The sequence below is a fragment of the Canis aureus genome, chromosome 12 (assembly GCF_053574225.1).
Source record: "Canis aureus isolate CA01 chromosome 12, VMU_Caureus_v.1.0, whole genome shotgun sequence".
NCBI classification, from domain to species: Eukaryota; Metazoa; Chordata; class Mammalia; order Carnivora; family Canidae; genus Canis; species Canis aureus.
The window spans coordinates 28,049,418-28,068,525 of record NC_135622.1 but is presented as its reverse complement, the minus strand read 5'-3'; the positions used below and the strand labels follow the sequence as shown (position 1 = coordinate 28,068,525).

General features: G+C 43.1%; 1 protein-coding gene, 1 long non-coding RNA gene and 1 pseudogene across 9 annotated transcripts in view; 2 read left to right on the top strand and 1 right to left on the bottom strand.

The window, feature by feature from the left end:
* POLR1B (RNA polymerase I subunit B) overlaps positions 1–12,096 on the top strand; it is a 25,140-nt gene extending 13,044 nt beyond the window's left edge. Inside the window, exons 10-15 of one of the 2 annotated variants that reach the window (XM_077843282.1) lie at positions 265–398; positions 2,270–2,440; positions 3,286–3,442; positions 6,223–6,419; positions 8,352–8,605; positions 9,408–12,096. In XM_077843282.1, coding sequence (XP_077699408.1) covers positions 265–398; positions 2,270–2,440; positions 3,286–3,442; positions 6,223–6,419; positions 8,352–8,605; positions 9,408–10,290 — 1,796 coding nt within the window. In that variant the 3' untranslated portion in view covers positions 10,291–12,096. The remainder of the gene's footprint in view (positions 1–264; positions 399–2,269; positions 2,441–3,285; positions 3,443–6,222; positions 6,420–8,351; positions 8,606–9,407) is intronic. The other variant, XM_077843283.1, reaches the window with a different exon arrangement.
* LOC144280853 (large ribosomal subunit protein uL11m pseudogene) lies at positions 6,465–8,345 on the top strand (annotated as a pseudogene).
* Positions 10,005–19,029, bottom strand: LOC144280854 (uncharacterized). 7 transcript variants are annotated; one of them, XR_013349268.1, is made up of 5 exons: positions 18,910–19,029; positions 18,517–18,671; positions 15,700–17,167; positions 12,274–12,351; positions 10,005–10,318 (listed from the first exon to the last, which is right to left on the bottom strand). It is a non-coding gene; the product is annotated as an uncharacterized LOC144280854 (long non-coding RNA). The 7 variants fall into 7 exon arrangements; XR_013349269.1 differs by having other exon boundaries at positions 18,865–19,022; XR_013349270.1 differs by having other exon boundaries at positions 18,931–19,022.
* Between the last annotated feature and the right edge of the window lie 79 nt (positions 19,030–19,108).

Below are 19,108 nucleotides of genomic sequence, written 5' to 3'. Positions count from 1 at the left end.
AAATGTAGAAGGTATGCAGTGGAAAGCCTCTCTTAGATCCCTGGCCCCCAGCTGCTCTCCCCTCAGATGGACAGAGTCATTCATTTCTTGTGTGTCCTTGTTGAAATGATTTAGAAACACTCAAGCGATACAAAAATGTTCTTGTGTAGAGACAAGATAACTAGATGTCTAAAATGATGAAGTGGCTGTTGAGCCCACCTGGAGGGAGTTTTTAATGTAAGAAAGTGTTCAGATGTGAACCTTCTGTTTGTTCCCTTCCACCAGGGGTCACTCCAGTTGACGGAGCTCCACATCGACCCTACAGCGAGTGCTACCCTGTCCTGCTAGATGGCGTCATGGTTGGCTGGGTGGATAAGGAGCTTGCTCCTAGCATTGCAGAGTCTCTCCGACATTTTAAGGTTGAGTCTTTGTGAATTGTTCTATCCCTTCATCTTAAGTCGTCAGTCCTTTTCTGGTTGTTGAGATAGCCCCAGTGCCGTCTAGAGTGGTCAGGGGGTCTGGAGGCCAGAAGCTAATTCCCTAAGTGCCTGCACATTCCCCAGAATTGCAGAATCTTGTCTTGGGCTGACCTCAGAAGTCGGACTCCGGGGCAAATGCTTTGACCTGCGCGCGTTTTTTTTTTGTTTTTTGGGTTTTTTTTTGGTAGTTTCACCAAGGCCCTAGTCTAAGAAATCTAAGAAATCTTAACTTTTTTTGTTTTGAAAATACTAATGGTGGGGTCCCTGGGTGGCTCAGTGGTTGAGTGTCTACCTTTGGCTCAGGTCATGATCCTGGGGTCCTAGGATCGAGTTTCTGTATCGGGCTCCCTGCATGGAGCCTGCTTCTCCCTCTGCCTATATTTCTGCCTCTTTCTGTGTGTCTCTCGTGAATAAATAAATAAAATCTTAAAAATAAATAAATTTACATAACAGAATTTACCATCATAACCATGTTTAAGAGGTTTTCTACTTCTAATGAGGTCTGTTTGGGTAGCCTGTATTTTACCCATTTTATTTTGATTTCTTGGAGTTGTACAGAGTATACTTACAATTTTAAATTTTAGTTTCAGTAGTTTTTTTGCTGTTGTCATTTCTTACTCAGTACATTTGTGTCTGCCCCCCCCCACTCCTTTTTTTCTTGACTAAGTTAAACAAGGGGGATTTGTTGGTTTGTTTTTTTTTTTAAAGTACCAAGAATTTTGATTTGTTGCTTTGAGCCTTTTTCGGTACTATACCTCATTAAGTTCAGGTTTTATCTTTGTTAACTTGTGGGGGTTTTACGTATGTGTGTTCTGTTTGTTTGGGGTTTTTTTAGCTTTTATGTTAAGAATTTAATCCATCTGTTTTTGTTGATGACTTGTTTAGCTGTGAATCCCCTGAAGTTCTGATATATAGGTCTTGTTATTTTTTTTCACATTTTTGTAATGTGTGTTTATATTTTACCCTGGAGTTGGTTAGTAGAAGTTTTGTTGTTTTGTTTTTTAATTTCCAGGTAGAAGAGCCTTTTCATTGAGTACAGTTTAAAATAAAACCAGTAATATACTACATTCTAGACATCAGAGGACAAAGTTTTACTTATGCATCCACGTGCACCTTCTTGGTTTACCTTTCCTCATGCATCCACGTGCACCTTCTTGGTTTACCTTTCCTCTAGGCTCCCCTTTACCAGTTTGCCACATAGTGAGGTACCACCCACCCCCCAGAAAGTAGGGCTTTTGCAAATTCTGGATATGAGGTGAGTAGCATTCTGTGTGGTGATGAGACTGGAAGGGCACAAAGTTATTACTGGCATAACTGATTTAAATTTTTTCTTTAAGATTTTATTTTATTTTATTTTATTTAACATTTTTATTTATTTATGATAGTCACAGAGAGAGAGAGAGGCAGAGACATAGGCAGAGGGAGAAGCAGGCTCCATGCACCGAGAGCCCGACGTGGGATTTGATCCCGGGTCTCCAGGATCGCGCCCTGGGCCAAAGGCAGGCGCCAAACCGCTGCGCCACCCAGGGATCCCAAGATTTTATTTTTTAATTCACGAGAGAGGCAGAGACAGGGAAAGCAGGCTCCATGCAAGGAGCCTGATATGGGACTCAATTCCAGGACCTCCGGGATCACGGTCTGAGCTGAACGCAAATGATCAACCACTGAGCCACCCAGGTGTCCCACTAATTTAATTTCTTGATGCTGCTTTTTATATTTGGCCTCCTTTCCCATTCTGCCCACCTCCTAGGTGACAGGAGGATAAATGTGAAACACATCACTTCTTCTTAATTGAACTCTGTTGAAAACAGGTATTAAAAGAAAAAAGAATTCCTCCCTGGATGGAAGTGGCCCTTATCCCTATGACAGGAAAACCAAGTTTATACCCGGGATTGTTCCTGTTTACCACTCCTTGTAGATTGGTACGGCCTGTGCAGAACTTGGAATTAGGCAAAGAAGAACTAATTGGAACTATGGAACAGGTATGTAGAACATTGTGATTGGTGCCTGTATATGCTCCTGTTACAGTACACAACTTTCAGAGACTTAATAACCACTCTTTTTTAAAAGTGTTATCGGGGTACCTGGGTGGCTCAGTCAGTTAAGTGTCCAACTCTTGATTTCTGCTCAGGTCATGATCTCAGGGTCATGGGATCGAACCCTAAGTCGGGCTCTGCACTCAGCAGGAAGTCTGCTTCACATTCTCTCTTTCCCTCTGTCCCTCTGCCTGCTTGCATGAGCACCTGTTTCTCTCTCTCAAAACAACAACAACAACAAAAAAAAAACCCAGAAAACTTCTTTTTATAAAGAAAGTGTTGTTGTTCTTTAATAACAATTGGGCATTTGAAAAAAATCAGAATTTACTTTCTGCCTCCTACCAGAACAAAGCAGTTTTCACATGTTCCTTCACTGTGCTTACATATCGAGAAAGAGAGTTGGTGGTCACATTACCTGCCTTCCCATCCCGCCCAGCTCCTTTGCACCTGACTCTGAGTCAGGTGGTGAGGTGGGAACATTCCATTAGACTTAATATTTGCCTACATCTTTGCAGTTGCAAAACTGTGGGCTTTGTGCTACCTCAAAATGTCTGTCTTCCTGTCCTTCACAGTTGGACCAGGGTAGATTTAGAATGAAATGCATCAGGCAAACAGTATTTCTGACTGGAAGCTTCTCCGTGCTTCCCAGTGGATCCCATCAGTGTTCATGATATGGAGTGGGAACGTTTGCATTCACATCTTTGAGTCCTAAACTCAGAGAGAGGATGAGTTCATATGTTAGCAGTGAGTTATTCTGTGCCTTGAACTTCCTCACCCTTCCTCTCTTCCAGATCTTCATGAACATTGCCATCTTTGAGGATGAGGTTTTGGCTGGAGTTACCACTCACCAGGAGCTCTTCCCTCACAGCCTGCTGAGTGTGATTGCCAACTTCATCCCCTTCTCCGATCACAACCAGAGTCCCCGAAATATGTATCAGTGCCAGATGGGTAAGATGGAGTGGAGGGTGGTGGGATTCACACAGAAGAAAAGTGCTTATAACTTTTTTATTTTGAAATAATTTCAAATTCAGAGAAATGTTGTGGGAATGCTACAAAGAACTTCTGTAAGCCCTTTATGTAGATTCTGTTAACATGTGCACTGTTTTCCATTTGGAGGTAAATTGCAGACACGATGCCCCTTTATCCCTAAATATTTCATTGTGTATTTCCTAACAGCAAGGATGTCTCCTTACATATAACAAGGGCAAATATTAACATCAGGAAATTGATGTTAATGACATTGATATTGATGTCATTATACTGTTCTATAGTCCTTACTCTGATTTTGATTGATCATCCCCAAAATATGGTTTATGGCAAATTTTTTTCTGTGTAGCACCTAGTCCAGGATCACGCAGTGTATTAGGTGACACATCTCTTTAGTCATTTAATTCTTTTTTTTTTTTTTTTTTTAAGATTTTATTTATTTATTTGACAGAGAACAAGCAGGAGGAGCAGCAGGGAGAGGGAGGAGCAGGTTCCCCCCTGAGCAGGGAGCCTGATGGGGGCTCCATCCCAAAGCTCCAGGATCATGACCTGAGCTGAAGGCAGTCATCTAGACACTCTCTCCTTAGTCTTTTATTTTTATTTTATTATATTTTTTTAAAGATTTATTTATTTATTTATGATAGAGAGAGGCAGAGACACACACAGGCAGAGGGAGGAGCAGGCTCCATGGTGGGAGCCCGACGCAAGACTCGATTCCGGGACTCCAGGATTGCGCCCTGGGCCAAAGGCAGGCGCCAAACCGCTGAGCCACCCAGGGATCCCCTCTTAGTCTTTTAAATTAGATCCTTAGCCTTTGTCATTTTTGATTTTAACATTGTTTAACAAAAATATAGTTTATTTTGTAGAATGTTTATTGATTTGGTTTGTCTGAGATCTTGTAATTTGATTTTTGAAGAACACAAGCCCTTGTAGTCACCCACATCTTATCACTTCTGGTGCTCTGCCTACCTAATGATTCAGGTTTCCGTTGAGTGTTGCATCCCTTGAGCCTAAAAAACCTTCCTATAACATTTTTTATAGTAGGTGGCTGGCTACAAATCCTCTTAGGTTTTATTTCTCCAAAAATGTCTCTATTTCATCTTTACTTGGAACTGGATGTATGATTCTGATTTGACAGTTACTTTTTTTTTTTTTTTTTTTAGCACTTAAGAGATGTTACACGGTCTCTTCTTGGTGTCTAGAAGTCAGTGATTGATTGTATATAATGTGTTATTTTCCCATCCTTAAGATTTTCTCTTTATATCTGGTTTGTAGCTGATTAAGTATGATATGTCTAGATATGATCTTTGTGCTTGCAGTTTACTGATATTCTAAAATCTGTTCTTGTTTTTTTTTTAATCTGTTTTAAAAGATATCATCAGGGGCACGTGGGTGGCTCAGTTGGTTAAGCATCTGTCTTTGGCTTGGGTCATATCTCAGGGTCCTGGAATGGAACCTCACATTGGGCTCCCTGCTTAGAGGGGAATCTGCTTCTCCCTCTCCCCCTACCCCTCTCCCCTGCTCGTGTTCTGTCTCTGTTGTGTGCATGCTCTCTTTCAAATAAATAAAATCCTTAGGGGAAAAGGAAAAAAAGACTATGGGTTCTATTATGTTCCTCTGAAGAGGATTGGTCTTATCTTTAACTGTTAGGTAGTGGAACAGAGCAGTTGAAGTATGTTCTTCTGGCCTGAGGTGGGCTGCTCAGATCTGTCCCATGCATGCATAGTTCAGTCCACCGAAGATTTGACTCGGTTTATATGCAGAATTTCAGGCTCTTTACTGTTCCTTCCTTTCTAAAATATCCCCTCTTACATTTGAGTTGCTCTTGTGTTCTGAACTCTACTCCTTGGTTCTTCAAGCCAGCAAGACTGTAGGTCTCTAAGTTGTAGCCACTATACTGACTGGACCATCAGGCAAAACATTAAAAACTAAAAAAGCTAGTATTTTCACTCTGTTCCATTTCTTTTGTTCAAGTGTAAATTCGTCTCTAGTACCTGTTAGCTCTTGGTTATTTTCCAGTGGGTTCAGATTTTGTGTGTGTGTGTCTGTGTGTGCATAAGTGGTGATTTTCTGTTTTATATTGTTCTGGATTTTATGTGCTGAGAGTGGTCTTGTAGGAGCAGCATTTTATTACTGGAAACTGGAAGTCTCCTTTTCTGTCTTTTAAAATTCCGCTATGTATGTATGCATATATATATTTAGTCTTAACATTGTTTCAAATCGATACTCTATAATGTAGTACAAAGAAGTCTTACTTCCCTACCCTCTGTACCCCACACCCAGAATTAACAAACACTGGCATTTTGCTGTGTAAGAAAATAATCTAATTCGATAATAGTTACTGTCCCCTTTTCACCCCTTCTCTTCCACTAGTAATACCCTGTAGTTTGTTTATATATATAGATATAGATATCCTTTATAATCTCCTTTTTTATGCTTTTTTTACATAATATACATGTCCCCATAAACTAGGTATAGAATTGTCTGGGATGTGTTACGAATGTACATAAATCATACATTAAATGACATTCTGTGCTTTTTTTTTCCCCACTCAGCATTGTTTTCATGGTCTGATTACATAGATACATGTGATTCTGCTTCATTTTCATGCTGTGTATTGATTTATTCATTGCTCTGTGATGTATATTTTATTGTTTCCAATTTTATATATGACCTTTATAATCAAGGGGAAAAAAAGAAGATGCTACAGGCTTGGTTTTTTTTTTTTTTTCCCTTTGTAGGGAAGCAAACTATGGGCTTTCCACTTCTCACCTACCAAGCCCGATCAGATAATAAACTGTATCGTCTTCAGACCCCACAAAGCCCTTTAGTGAGACCATACATGTATGATTATTATGACATGGATAACTATCCAATTGGGACAAATGCCATTGTTGCTGTTATTTCTTACACTGGGTATGATATGGAAGATGCCATGGTAAGTTCTACTAAGAGATGTAGTTCCATTCCTTTTAATTTTTAACTTTTTCATTTACTGTTTTTCTGTATCCCTGCACATGAGTATTCTGTTAAATGATTAGTTCCTAGTCTCCATTGAAAGTGGTAAGCCCTGAGGAATATTCACTAAATATTCAGATATGCATATATTGTGCATATTTGAGTGCATAGTATGAGTAGATGTTGAATGAATGTAGTTTTGGATATATCTACCTTTTATATTCATTATGCATGATTAGGCTTTAAGCCCTTTATAAGTGGGTTTTGTTTTTTATTTTTAAAAAAAGATTTATTTATGAATTTATTCATGAGAAACACACAGAGAGAGGCAGAGACATGGGCAGAGGGAGAAGCAGGCTCCCCGCAGGGAGCCTGATGAAAGGAATCGATCCTAGGACCCTGGGACCATGACCTGAGCCAACGGCTCAACCACTCAACCACTGAGCCACCCAGGCGCCCCTATCAGTGGGTTTTAATAGTATAGAAAGCTTGGAAAATTTGGAGGGTTTTTTTTTTTTTTTTTTTAAGATTTTATTTATTTATGGTGAAGACGCTTGACCACTGTCCCAGGATGGTGACACCTGTGGCCATCACTCTTTCTGTAACCCTGAAGTGAATTGAGGCTGGCAACCCCACATCATGTCGATGCTGAACCGAGCGACTCAGGCCCTCAGGAAGCCCGAGGCCAGAGGCATGATCCGGACCATCATGCGGGCAGGCCAGGCCACATCTGGGCCTCCATTAGGTCCCATCCTGGGTCAGAGAGGTGTTTCCATCAACCAGTTCTGTGCAAGGAGTTCAACAAGAAGACAAAAGACATCAAAGAAGGCATTCCTTTGCCCACAAGATTTTTGTGAAGCCTAATAGGACATTTGAAATCAAATTGGACAGCCCACTGTTTCCTACTTCCTGAAAGCAGCTGCTGGGATTGAGAAGGGGGCCTGGCAGACAGGGAAGGAGGTGGCCAGCCTGGTGACCTTGAAGCATGTGTATGAAATCGCCCAAATTAAAGCTCAGGATGAGGCCTTCGCCCTGCAGGATGTGGTTCACTCTGTCCTCTGTGGTTCACTCCATCATTGGCTCTGCCCATTCCCTGGGCATTCGTGTGGTGAAGGACCTCCATTCAGAAAAGCTGGCAGCTTACCACAAGGAGCAAGCCACATTCTTGGCTGCCCACAAAGAGGCAGATTTGGCAGCCCAGACAAAAGCTACCAAGAAGTGACCCTGTCCTCCACATGCCAGGATTTTGAAGGGAATGGCTGAAATGGAGGCCAGTTGGAAAAGCTGTACTGAAGGGGTGGAAGGAGGCGACACCAAGCTGATTATTTCCCTGACTTTAAATTATATATTTTTACACATATGACAATATCAAGAAATCAAACTTTAAACATCCTTCTGTCATCAAAAAAATTTTTTTTTATTTATTTGAGAAACAGTGTGTGCACACAAGCAAGGAAGGGAGAGGGGCAAAAGGAGAGGGAGAGGCAGGCTTCCTGCTGGGCAAGGAGCCCAATGCGGGGCACGATCCCAGGGTCCTGGGATCAGGACCTGAGCTGAAGGCAGATCCTTAACCAACTGAACTACCCAGGTGCCCCTGAAATTTAGAGTCTTTATATTTTTTTTTAAAGATTTTATTTATTTATTCATGAGAGAGAGAGAGAGGCCGAGACACAGGCAGAGGGAAAAGCAGGCTCCACTCAGGGAGCCCAATGCGGGACTCGATCCCGGGACTGCAGGACCTCGGCCTGGGCTGAAGGCAGGCGCTAAACCCCTGAGCCACCCAGGGATCCCTGGAGTTTTTAAATTAGAATGCCAGTTATCCTAAACCAAGTATTTTAATTCTAGCCATCTTTATTGTGAAAATCCCCATTTGGCCTCAGTCTCTTAAATTAATGATTCTTTGACTTTGTAGATTGTGAATAAAGCCTCCTGGGAACGAGGCTTTGCCCATGGAAGTGTCTACAAGTCCGAGTTCATAGATCTCTCTGAAAAAATTAAACAAGGAGATGATAGTCTGGTGTTTGGTGTCAAGCCTGGGGACCCACGGATTTTGCAGAAGTTAGATGATGATGGATTGCCATTTATTGGAGCACGGCTGCAGTATGGAGATCCATATTATAGTTACCTGAACCTCAACACCGGGGAAAGCTTTGTGACGTACTATAAGTAAGTTTGGGTACCCAGTGCTGGTTATTTTTTTTTTAAGATTTTATTTATTTATTTATGAGAGACACAGAGACATAAGCAGAGGGAAAAGCAGGCTCCCTGCAGGGAGCCCGATGCAGAACTTGACCAGAGCCAAAGGCACCCAGCCTCTGAGCCACCCAGGTGTACCCACCCCCCTCCCCAGTGCTGTTTTTTAAAGGTGGTTTTCTCAGTGAAATTGCCAAGGTCAGTGAAAGTTATCTTGTAACAGGAGAGTTGTGGAAAAAATATAAGTGGTAGCTCGGTTACTCAGTCATAACTGAATTGGTATTTCTTAAATGAGACACAGTTCTGTGTCTGTCTTTTTCTATTTCTCTTGTCAGTCTGTTACACGATTTGATAAGTTATCTGTGACTTCTTTGAAAACTGAGTTATTCAAACTTGCTATCTCTCTCATGAATGTTTTTTTGGGTTTCCCTAGCTAAAAATGTCAAGTTCAGTGTGCCTCTCGTTAAAATTAAAAATGTAAAAAAAAAAAAAAAAGTGTCTAGCTTATTTTACATCTATTAAATGGTTTTAGCAGTAGGTCTTTGTTATGGTGTTTTGGTAGTCTCTTGTGACTATTCTTTCAGATGAGCAGAGTTCTGTAGCAAATCGAATCAGTAGCCCTGTTCATAAATACTTTCAGGGATATCAAATCTATTTGTACTGGAGAATAAATGAAAAAATAAATTTTGCAAATATCCTTTATGTCAGTAAAACTGAGGTGTCTTTGTAAGTTTAAAAATAATAGTTTGACCTTCTGTCTCCTTTTTTCCCCCAGGAGTAAAGAAAATTGCATTGTGGATAACATCAAAGTGTGTAGTAATGACACTGGCAATGGGAGATTCAAGTGTGTTTGCATCACGATGAGAGTCCCTCGGAACCCAACCATTGGAGATAAATTTGCTAGCCGTCATGGGCAAAAGGGCATCTTGAGCAGGTTGTGGCCAGTTGAGGACATGCCATTTACTGAGAGTGGGATGGTCCCAGACATTCTGTTCAATCCTCATGGTTTTCCCTCCCGCATGACTATTGGTATGTTAATTGAAAGTATGGCAGGGAAGTCTGCTGCTTTGCACGGTCTCTGCCATGATGCTACACCCTTCACCTTTTCAGAAGAGAACTCGGCCTTAGAATACTTTGGTGAGCTGTTAAAAGCTGCTGGCTACAACTTCTATGGCACTGAGAGGTTGTATAGTGGCATCAGTGGGATAGAACTGGAAGCAGACATTTTCATAGGTGTGGTTTATTATCAACGTTTACGCCACATGGTCTCAGACAAATTCCAAGTTAGAACCACAGGAGCCAGAGACAAAGTCACTAACCAGCCCATTGGGGGAAGAAACGTACAGGGTGGAATCCGTTTTGGGGAAATGGAGCGGGATGCTCTCTTAGCTCATGGTACATCATTTCTCCTTCACGACCGCCTCTTCAACTGTTCAGATCGATCGGTAGCCCATGTCTGTGTCAAGTGTGGTAGTTTACTCTCTCCACTGTTGGAGAAGCCACCTCCTTCTTGGTCTGCCATGCGCAACAGAAAATACAACTGTACTTTGTGTGACCGCAGTGATACTATCGACACTGTTTCTGTGCCTTATGTTTTCCGGTATTTTGTAGCTGAACTGGCAGCTATGAACATCAAAGTGAAATTGGATGTTGTTTAACTTGATGTGGCCTTTTGGGTTAGGAGAACTGTCAGATTAAAACAAAATGTGACTTTAGCTCAGTGAAGATATTACTTGGTTACTCTGGAGTTATTTTCAAGCATGTTTCCCACCAAGACTTGGCAACTAAGAATTCAAGATTTCTGAGTCTGACCAGAAGAGTAACTACTAAAGTTGATTTTCAGTACACTTGTTCAAAAATTCGATGAGTATCTTAAATGATTCTACTGGTAAGTAGAAGGATATATAGGGAAGTCTTTCCAACCCCAGGGTCTTTGAATCCTACTTTCAGTGGGCAGTGAGTGTCGAACATTTCCCTGTCTAGAACAGAGCAATCCAATACAAATACAATGCAGGCCGTTTATGTAATTTTATATTTGCTTATATCCACATTAAAATAAAAACAGAAGGTAGCTCTATCGAAGTGTAATTATTACATAAAACTGCATATAGTTAACATACAATTTGATGGGTTTGAGCATACGCATACACTTATCAAAAATGATCACCACAATCAAGGTAATAAACATCACCTCCAAAAGATTCCTTGTGCCCTTTGTGTGTGTGTGTTTGGTAAGAACACTGAATATGACCATCTACCTTCATAACAAATGTTTGGATGTACGATAGAGCATGGTTAGCTACAGGCAGCATTTACTCACCTTGTAACTTAGAACTTTACCAGCAGCAACTCCCATTCCTCTCCACCAGCTCCTGCTAGTCATCATACTAGTCGAGGAGTTTGACTATTTTAGATATCCCATATAAATGAGATCATGCAGTATTTGTGCTTCTGTGACTGGCTTATTTCACTTAGCACAGTGTCCTTCCCATGTTGTTGCATATGGTAGAATTTCACTCTTTCTTAAGGCTGAATAATAGTCCATTGTTTGTGTGTGTGTGTAGATCTTTATTCATCTCTCCCTCTTTTTAAAAAGATTTTATTTGAGAAAGATAGCAAGAGAAAGCACCAGCAGGAGGGGTTGGGGGAGAAGCAGGCTCCCAGTGAATGGCCGTCGAGGCTGCAGTTATGCAACTTCCGATGTGTGTCATGACAATGTCACTGCTTTTTAAACTTGATCACTCTTTATTTTAGTAAAATGCCCCCAGAGTCCACAAAACTCAGATTTGCAGAGGTTTTATTTTTTGGCCTTAGAACCTGCAGAAATTAGGAGGTACTGACCCCAGTGTGGCAGCCTTGGCCCAGGATTGTTTGCCTTGGCAGATATGTTCATACAGATGAATATAAAAAATTCTTTTTCTTTGGCTTATTGCTTTTTTTTTTTTCATCCTCCCTTCTCACCTTCCCCTAAAGAAAGCTACTTCTTCATTTGGTGGTACAATTATTTTTTTTAACTAAAATAAGATAAAATTCTTTAAAAAAAAGAGTTGAGCAGGAAGGCTCTATCCCAAGACCCTGGGATCATGACTGGAACCAATGGCAGACGCTCAACCAAGTGAACCATCCAGGTATCCCTATTTGTTCATCTCTTGGTCCGTATCTTAGAGATAATATTCATATACTATATTTTATTTAATGTAATCTAGCCAAAATGCCATTTTCACATGTAATAAATACTAACAATTTATGGAGATGTTTTATATTCTTTTTTTCATACTAATCTCTAAAATCCAGTGGCTATTTTATTCATGTACAATATTTCATTGTATGGTTGTACTGTTCCCTACTGATGCATATTTGGGCAGTTCCATTCTTTGGCTATTATAAACAGTGTTGGCAGTAGATAAACTTATTGTCTTCACTCGTGAATACATGCCTTTTGATATTAAACTTTACAAAGATAATTCTTGAGTCTGGGTTTAGGTGTCTATTACTAAATATAAGGCAGATAGGGGTAGACTGGGAAAAAGTATATCCTGGCTTTGCTTCATGAAACATGGGGGGGAAAAAAAAGGAAAAATACTTCGAGTCTCTTGGTTGATACTTCCACCTGCTGTTAGTAGAATCCCAGGTGAACTTACCCCATTCCAGTCTCTGCCTATATCACAATCCCATAGTGGAGGTATGTTGTTCCAAGTCTCCCAATTTTTTTAGGATCACTAAAAATGGTAATAAAATTTAACTTTGTTTCAAGTTTTAACTTAAATTCCAGTTAACATATAGTATAATATTAGTTTCACGAGTAGAATTTAGAGATTCATCATTTACATATAACACCCAGTGCTCATCACAAGTGCCCTCCTTAATAGCCATCATCCATTTAATGATCCTACCTGCCTGCCTCCTCTCCAGCAACCTTTAGCTTTTTTCTATAGTTAAAAGTCTGTTTTATGGTTTGCCTGTCTTCCTCCCACCGCCCCCCATGTTCATCTGTTTTATTTCTTATATTCCCCATATGAGTGAAATCATTTGCTTTTTAAAATTAACAGATTCGCAAACTTGATATTGGGACAATTCAGAGTTTAGTCCTATTTCACCATTTTTACACGCACTCATTTGTATATGTGTGTATAGTTCTGCTCAATTGTATCACACGTGCAGATTGATGTAACCAACATAATCAAGATGCACAGCTACTCCACACCACAGGGCTCTGCCATGTTTTCCCTTTATAGCTGTCCCCAACCCTATCCACCATCTTTAACCCCTGGGAACCACTAATCTGTTCTCCATCTTTATAATTTTTGTTGTTTCAAGAATACTATATAAATGGAATCATACAGTATGTGATATTTTGAAATTGTCCTTTTCTACTCAGTGCAGTTCCCCTGAGATTCACTCAGGGTCTTGCATGTGTCAGTAATTTACTCCTTAGTGCCACTCGGCACTCCATAATACAGTTTATGCTTTATCATTTGGTTTTGGTTCTTGGTAGATCATGTTTTTTGGTGTCATGTCTTAAGAATTCAAGCCCAGGGGTTCCTGGGTGGTTCAGTAGGTTAAGCATCTGCCTTTGGCTAAGGTCATGATCCTGGGATCCTGGGATCAAACCACATGGGGCTTCCCTGCTTGGTGAGGTATCTCCTCCCCTCCCTACCCACTTGGGCTCTTTGTCTCTCTCTCAAATAAAATCTTAAGGAAAAAAAAAACCTCTTCAAGCCCAAAAGTTTTCTATTACCTCCTAAAAGTTTTATAGTTTTATGCTGTACATTTCAATCTATGATTTATCCCTTTTGAGTTTTTTTTTTTAAGATTTATGCATTTATTAGAGTGCATGAGTGGTGGGGCAGAATGGGAGGCAGACAGAATCACAAGCAGATTCCCTGGTGAGTGAGCCCGCCGCAGGGCAGGGCTCAATCTCAGGACCCTGAGATCATGACCTGAACCAAAAGCAAGAGTTGGATGCCCAACTGACTGAATCACCCAGGAACCCCGTGAGTTAGTTTTCGTATAAGATGTGAAGTTCAGATCAAGATTCTTTTTTTTTTTTTTTTGCCATAAGATTGGGTGATACCTTATGTATCTCTCTGAGTGTTGTGTTGGTATAACACAAATCAGTGTATGCAGTGAAGGTATACAGACAGGTATAGACATGATACATATTTATACAAATGGAATGTTGTTACAAAACAAATGTCTTGGGACGCCTGGCCTGGGTGGCTCAGTGGTTGAGCGCCTGCTTTTGGCCCAGAGCATGATCCTGGAGTCCCAGGATCGAGTCCCACATCAGGCTTCCTGTATGGAGCCTGCATCTCCCTCTGCCTCTCTGTGTGTGTCTCTCATGAATGAATAAATCTTAAAAAAAAAAAAAAATCCCTCAATGTGGGGTATCTGTCCAAAACAAATGTCTTCAAGGAAAGGATGGAGCTGTATGTAATACAATGTTACTTATATTTATGAATGGAAAATTGCATAACAATATTTTAAATGAGAGGGACACCTGGGTGGCTCAAGGGGTTGAACATCTGCCTTCAGCTCAAGGTGTGACCCTGGAGACCAGGGATCGAGTCCCACATCCATGCTCCATCCCTGCATGGAGCCTGCTTCTTTCTCTGCCTGTGTCTGTCATGAATAAATAAATAAAATCTTTAAAAAAATTGTTAACAGGGCACCTGGGTGGCTCAGTCAGTTGAGCTTCTGCCTTCAGTTCAGGTCATGATCCTAGGTTCCTGCGACGGAGCCCTGTGTCATGCTCCCTGCTCAGTGAGGATCCTGCTTCTCCCTCTCCTGCTCCCCATGGTTGTGCACGCTTGTTCTCACTCTGTCAAATAAATAAAATCTTTTAAAAAATGTTGATAGAACAAAAATGAATTGCCCCACTGTGGTCCTTGAAACTAACCTGCTTTATTTAATGGACATTTTATACACCCAAGTGGTTGTAACAGGAACTGCAAGATATATTATACAAATAGATGTTTCGAGTATGTGTAGAGCTTGAATCTTTTTTAAAAGATTTATTTAAATCTTTTTTTAAAAAATATTTATTTATTATTCATGAGAGACAGAGAGAGAGGCAGAGACACAGGCAGAGGGAGAAGCAGGCTCCATGCAGGGAGCCAGATGTGGGACTCGATCCCAGGTCTCCAGGATCACGCCCCAGGTGGAACCGCTAAACCACTAAACCGCTGAACCACCCAGGCTGCCCTATTTAAATCTCTTGATGGTAAGAGACCCCACCGGGCAGATGTTACAAGGACAGCGCCAGTGGAATGAGTATCTGTGGGACCCAGCAGGTGCCCCAGCCAGGCCCTGTGGTGTGGGGAGGCAGTACAAGATGTGGGGACGAGCCTACCACAGATGATGGAAGAGCTGGTGCGGGCAGGAGTGCTTAAGACTACTGTCCCACAAGCTGTCCGTGCTGCCCTCCCCCTCTGACCAGTTAGTCCTGGTGAGCCTTTTGAACTGCAAGCATTACTGGTAACGAAACATTGCAGCTTGTGGCAAAGGGATGTAGGTGAAAGCGCCCCCTGGGTTTGGTTTTGGCCTTGGTGTCCCTATAAGAGGAGAGCACACAGAGAAGGTGAAGTGAGTAAAGAGATGGAAGTAATGTGTCTACCAGCTGAGGAATGCCAAGGACTGTCTGTAACCACCAGGAGCTGGGCAACAGGCCTGAAGCAGATTCCCTTTCCTAGCCTCCAGAAGGAATCTACTGCCAGCACCTTAATTTTGGACTTCTGGCTTCCTTAACTGTGAAAATGCAGGTCTGTTGTTTTGAGCTACCCAGTCTGTGGCAGTTTGTTACAGCAACCTCAGAAAGCCAGTGGCTCAGCTCACAGACTAGCATGGGTTCCAAATGTGCAATGCCTCCATGTGGATGGAATGTAATACTGAGATTGGAGAGGAGGCTCAGGTTGGCTGTATGGGAAACCAACCACTTAATTAACCCTTCCCACACTTTTCCTCCCCAAGTGGTGCAGTGTGCTACTTCAAACATCAATTACTGCTTCTTGAAGACAAAGCCAAGGAGTGAGGGCAATGTCCTCTAGGTGGAAACGGTTTCTGCACACCTTCTTTTCAGCCTGTGGCCCACAGCTCCCGAGGACCTCAAAGAGATCGGCACCAGGACCCACTCATCAGCTGCAGCTTCTGAATCCACATCTCCTGTGCCTCAACCCCAAGAACCTGCAGTGGATAAGGAAGGGGCAGGCAGTGCTGAGGTGGCCAGGCCCACCTGGCCCAGTACACCCAGTACAGGAGGAAAGGAATTGCCCTGAGTGAGCGGTCAAGGTCTTGCCTAAGACCAGTTCCCAAGAGGCAGAAGAGAGCAGAGCTGACCTCACCATGGGGGCACCACACCCTCTGTTGTGCCTCGCACCCATCATCACTTAGGAAGGTTGTTAAACTGGTGCGTGTCAGTTTCTCTGGGACAGAGCTGTGGCTTTCCCCTCCTCCCAAGCCCTCTGTCGCCCAGCACCCTTAATACAGTCCTGTGTGCACAGCATGGCAGGACCCAACAAGTAGACCCTTTCCCAAGCCTCACTGGCCCCTGCCTACACTGACAAGTGGCTAGAATCCAGAAGCAGGAGGCAGGGATGGGATCCATTGCAGTTCCCAGGAATTCAAATGCTTTGTGCTCTGTGGGAGTAAATCTGAGAGGCAAGGGAGCCAGAAGACACTAGTAAGAAAGTGAAAGGTTTTTTGTGTTTTTTTTTTTTTTTTTTTTAGTAAGGAGTGTAATATGGAGAATAAAGAAGTCAAGAGCTGGGAGACACCCCCCTCCCTCAGTGTCGGAGTACGTGGTTTCCTCTAACAATTTTCTGTGCCACTATTTCCAGAGGGATGGTCCTGAAGCTCTAGGTCACTAGCCAACTGGCTGGTGAGAAAAGTAATGTGGCTGGAGGAGCATGACTGCTCACTGCTGTCCTCAGCTTGGAGATTTTACATGTATTGAGCTTGTCAGGACTTGCCTCCCACCCATCATATAAACTTAAGATCAAGAGGGAGAGCTTCTAGAAAAGACAAGATAGAAAAAAAAAAAAAAACAGGAAATGAAGGTGGCAGTGAAGATAACTGAGGGGAGAGGAGCCCTCTGGAGTCCAGGAGACCCCCTCCTGGTCTCCAGTGCTCTTCCTGTAACACCATCAAGAAATCACCGACACACCCAAGCACCATCCCTTCCTGCCACATGGCCCCTTCAGGGGGTCAAGGGTCAGGACTCACTTTGCTGCCAGCTCACAGGTCATCTGGCCAAAGTTGTTTCTGTACTGCCATTTGTGGCTGCTCTGTCTGGCCAGGGGTCAAAGCACCAGATAATAACTCCCTCCGGGTGGGTCACATTCTACAAGTGTACCCTCCTACCCTCTCCCCCGCACCCTGTTTCCACCCATCACACTCCCTGCCCCTCATCAAATCTCACATGCCCTACCTAGAGAACTATATGCTCAGTGAAATACCCAGAAAGACAAATATCACATGACCTCACTTATATGTGGGATCGAAGTTGAACTCATGGAAACAGAATGGTGGTTGGCAGTCCTGGGGTGTGGGAGAAATGAGATGTTGGTCAAAGGGTATAAACTCAGTTATTAAGATGAGGAAGTTGAGACCTAATGTATAACATTAGTTAATATATTATATATTTGGAAATTGCTAAGAGATTAGATCTCAAATGTCCTCATCACATCACACTTAAAAAATGCTATGTTAATCAGCTTGACTATGGTAATCATCTCACAATGCCTATGTATATCAAAATATCACATTGTATACCATTTTTAGCAGTATAATTTTTTTCTTTTACTTGCTGCTGTTTCCCCAGCAGCTAAAACAGTTCCTGGCACATATATAGCATGTAGTAAGTGCCACACAAAACAATGACTGGATCTCATTTTACCCTCGTGCAATCCTGAGCCTATGGTTTCATTCATTCCTTTATTCTCCTAGACCCCATGCTATGGCAGGGGAGGATCCAGCGGTGACCAGGAGACCGATGTAAGACCCCTTTCTTCGTGGGTCTTGAAGTAGGCAGAAAATACACTAACATAGTAATAAATTCTGATAAGGCTAGAAAGGGAAAGTACAAAGTGCTCCACACCACGTGCTCTGCAGGTGTCATTTCAGTCTCTGCTCATAAGGGTATCATGAGCAGCTATTAGAGGAAATTGAAACCCAGAGAGCAGATTCTGCTCAAGATCTTTGATTCAAACCCAGGCCGGCTTCACACCATAGGTTGGCCTTACGTTTGATCCCTAGAGAGGAAGTTAGTCACGCTCTTGAGCTACAGGCCAAAACCCATCCAGAAGCTTGGAGGCACAGATGTCACACTCCCCAGAGGAGGGGTGTCTCCTCTTGAGGTCTTCATTGTACCTACTTGTGAGCCCAGATGTTTGAACCCCTTCCCTTGAGGAAGCACATTATAGGGACTTTGAGATAAAATTCAGGAAGTGGCAAGGGACAGGTTAAGATTTCACTTCCTCAGGAGAGAAAAATATGAGGATTCAGTCCACATTTGTCCCTAAGTGTTCTCTGTCATTGATGGTGTTCCCCACCCCCTTTCTCCCCAACAAAAATACACTTGGGAAGTTTTTGCAGGAAGGATGAATAGGAAGGCTTTGGATGAAAAGCCTTCCTCTGGTGACCTAATCCTGTCATCTAAGGCAGGTGCAGATGGCCGGTGGGGCAATCCTATGTCCAGGGCCAACCAGGGCAGCTCACAGTAACAGCCTCCCTGACAGCTCTCACTCACCCAGAACTCCTGAGGGTCCGGGCTCTGCCCTGAACTGTTCACATGCACTATGCTCAATGGAAAGGATGTCCCTATCATCATCCCCATTTACAGATGAGCACACCGATTCTCCCAGCAGCTGTCACTTGCTCACAAATACCTCTTGTTCCTCAAAACTATGATGACGTGCATTTTTGGCTCACTTCAGTTGGAGTCTCCACATACTCGACGGTTGGGCCGATGCCTGCTCTCTGACCATGGATGGGGGTACTCGCGCCCAGCCTAGCCGGTGGGAAACTACCCTGAGGTCTCACACTGGAGAACAGATCAAGAGGTGGAAACAGCATCTCGCCAGGAGGAATTAGAATCACACATGCCCATAATCACTCAAGTCTGGCGTGGCCCCAGGGCTTATGCCAAGAAGGGGGAGGGGGGGCCTGGTCTGGGTAACCCAGGGTGAGGCGATGGGGGAGGGGGAGGCTCAGGCCGGGGGGGAGGGGGGTCCTACTCTGGCGGCGACCCCCTTTCCGCAGCTCCGAGTGCGCGCAAGTACCCGCATCCCGGGACGACGGACCCGCTTGAGCGAGACGGAAGGCGGCCCCGCGGCTCCAGGCGCCCGGCTCTGAGTCCCGCGCAGCCGCGGCGCCCAGCGGAGAGGCCACTGCGGCCGCTCGCTACCTGCTCCGGCGGGGGGCGTGGCTAGGAGCGCACGCAGCAGAAGGCGTCCCGCATTTCCGGCGCATTCCCGCGCG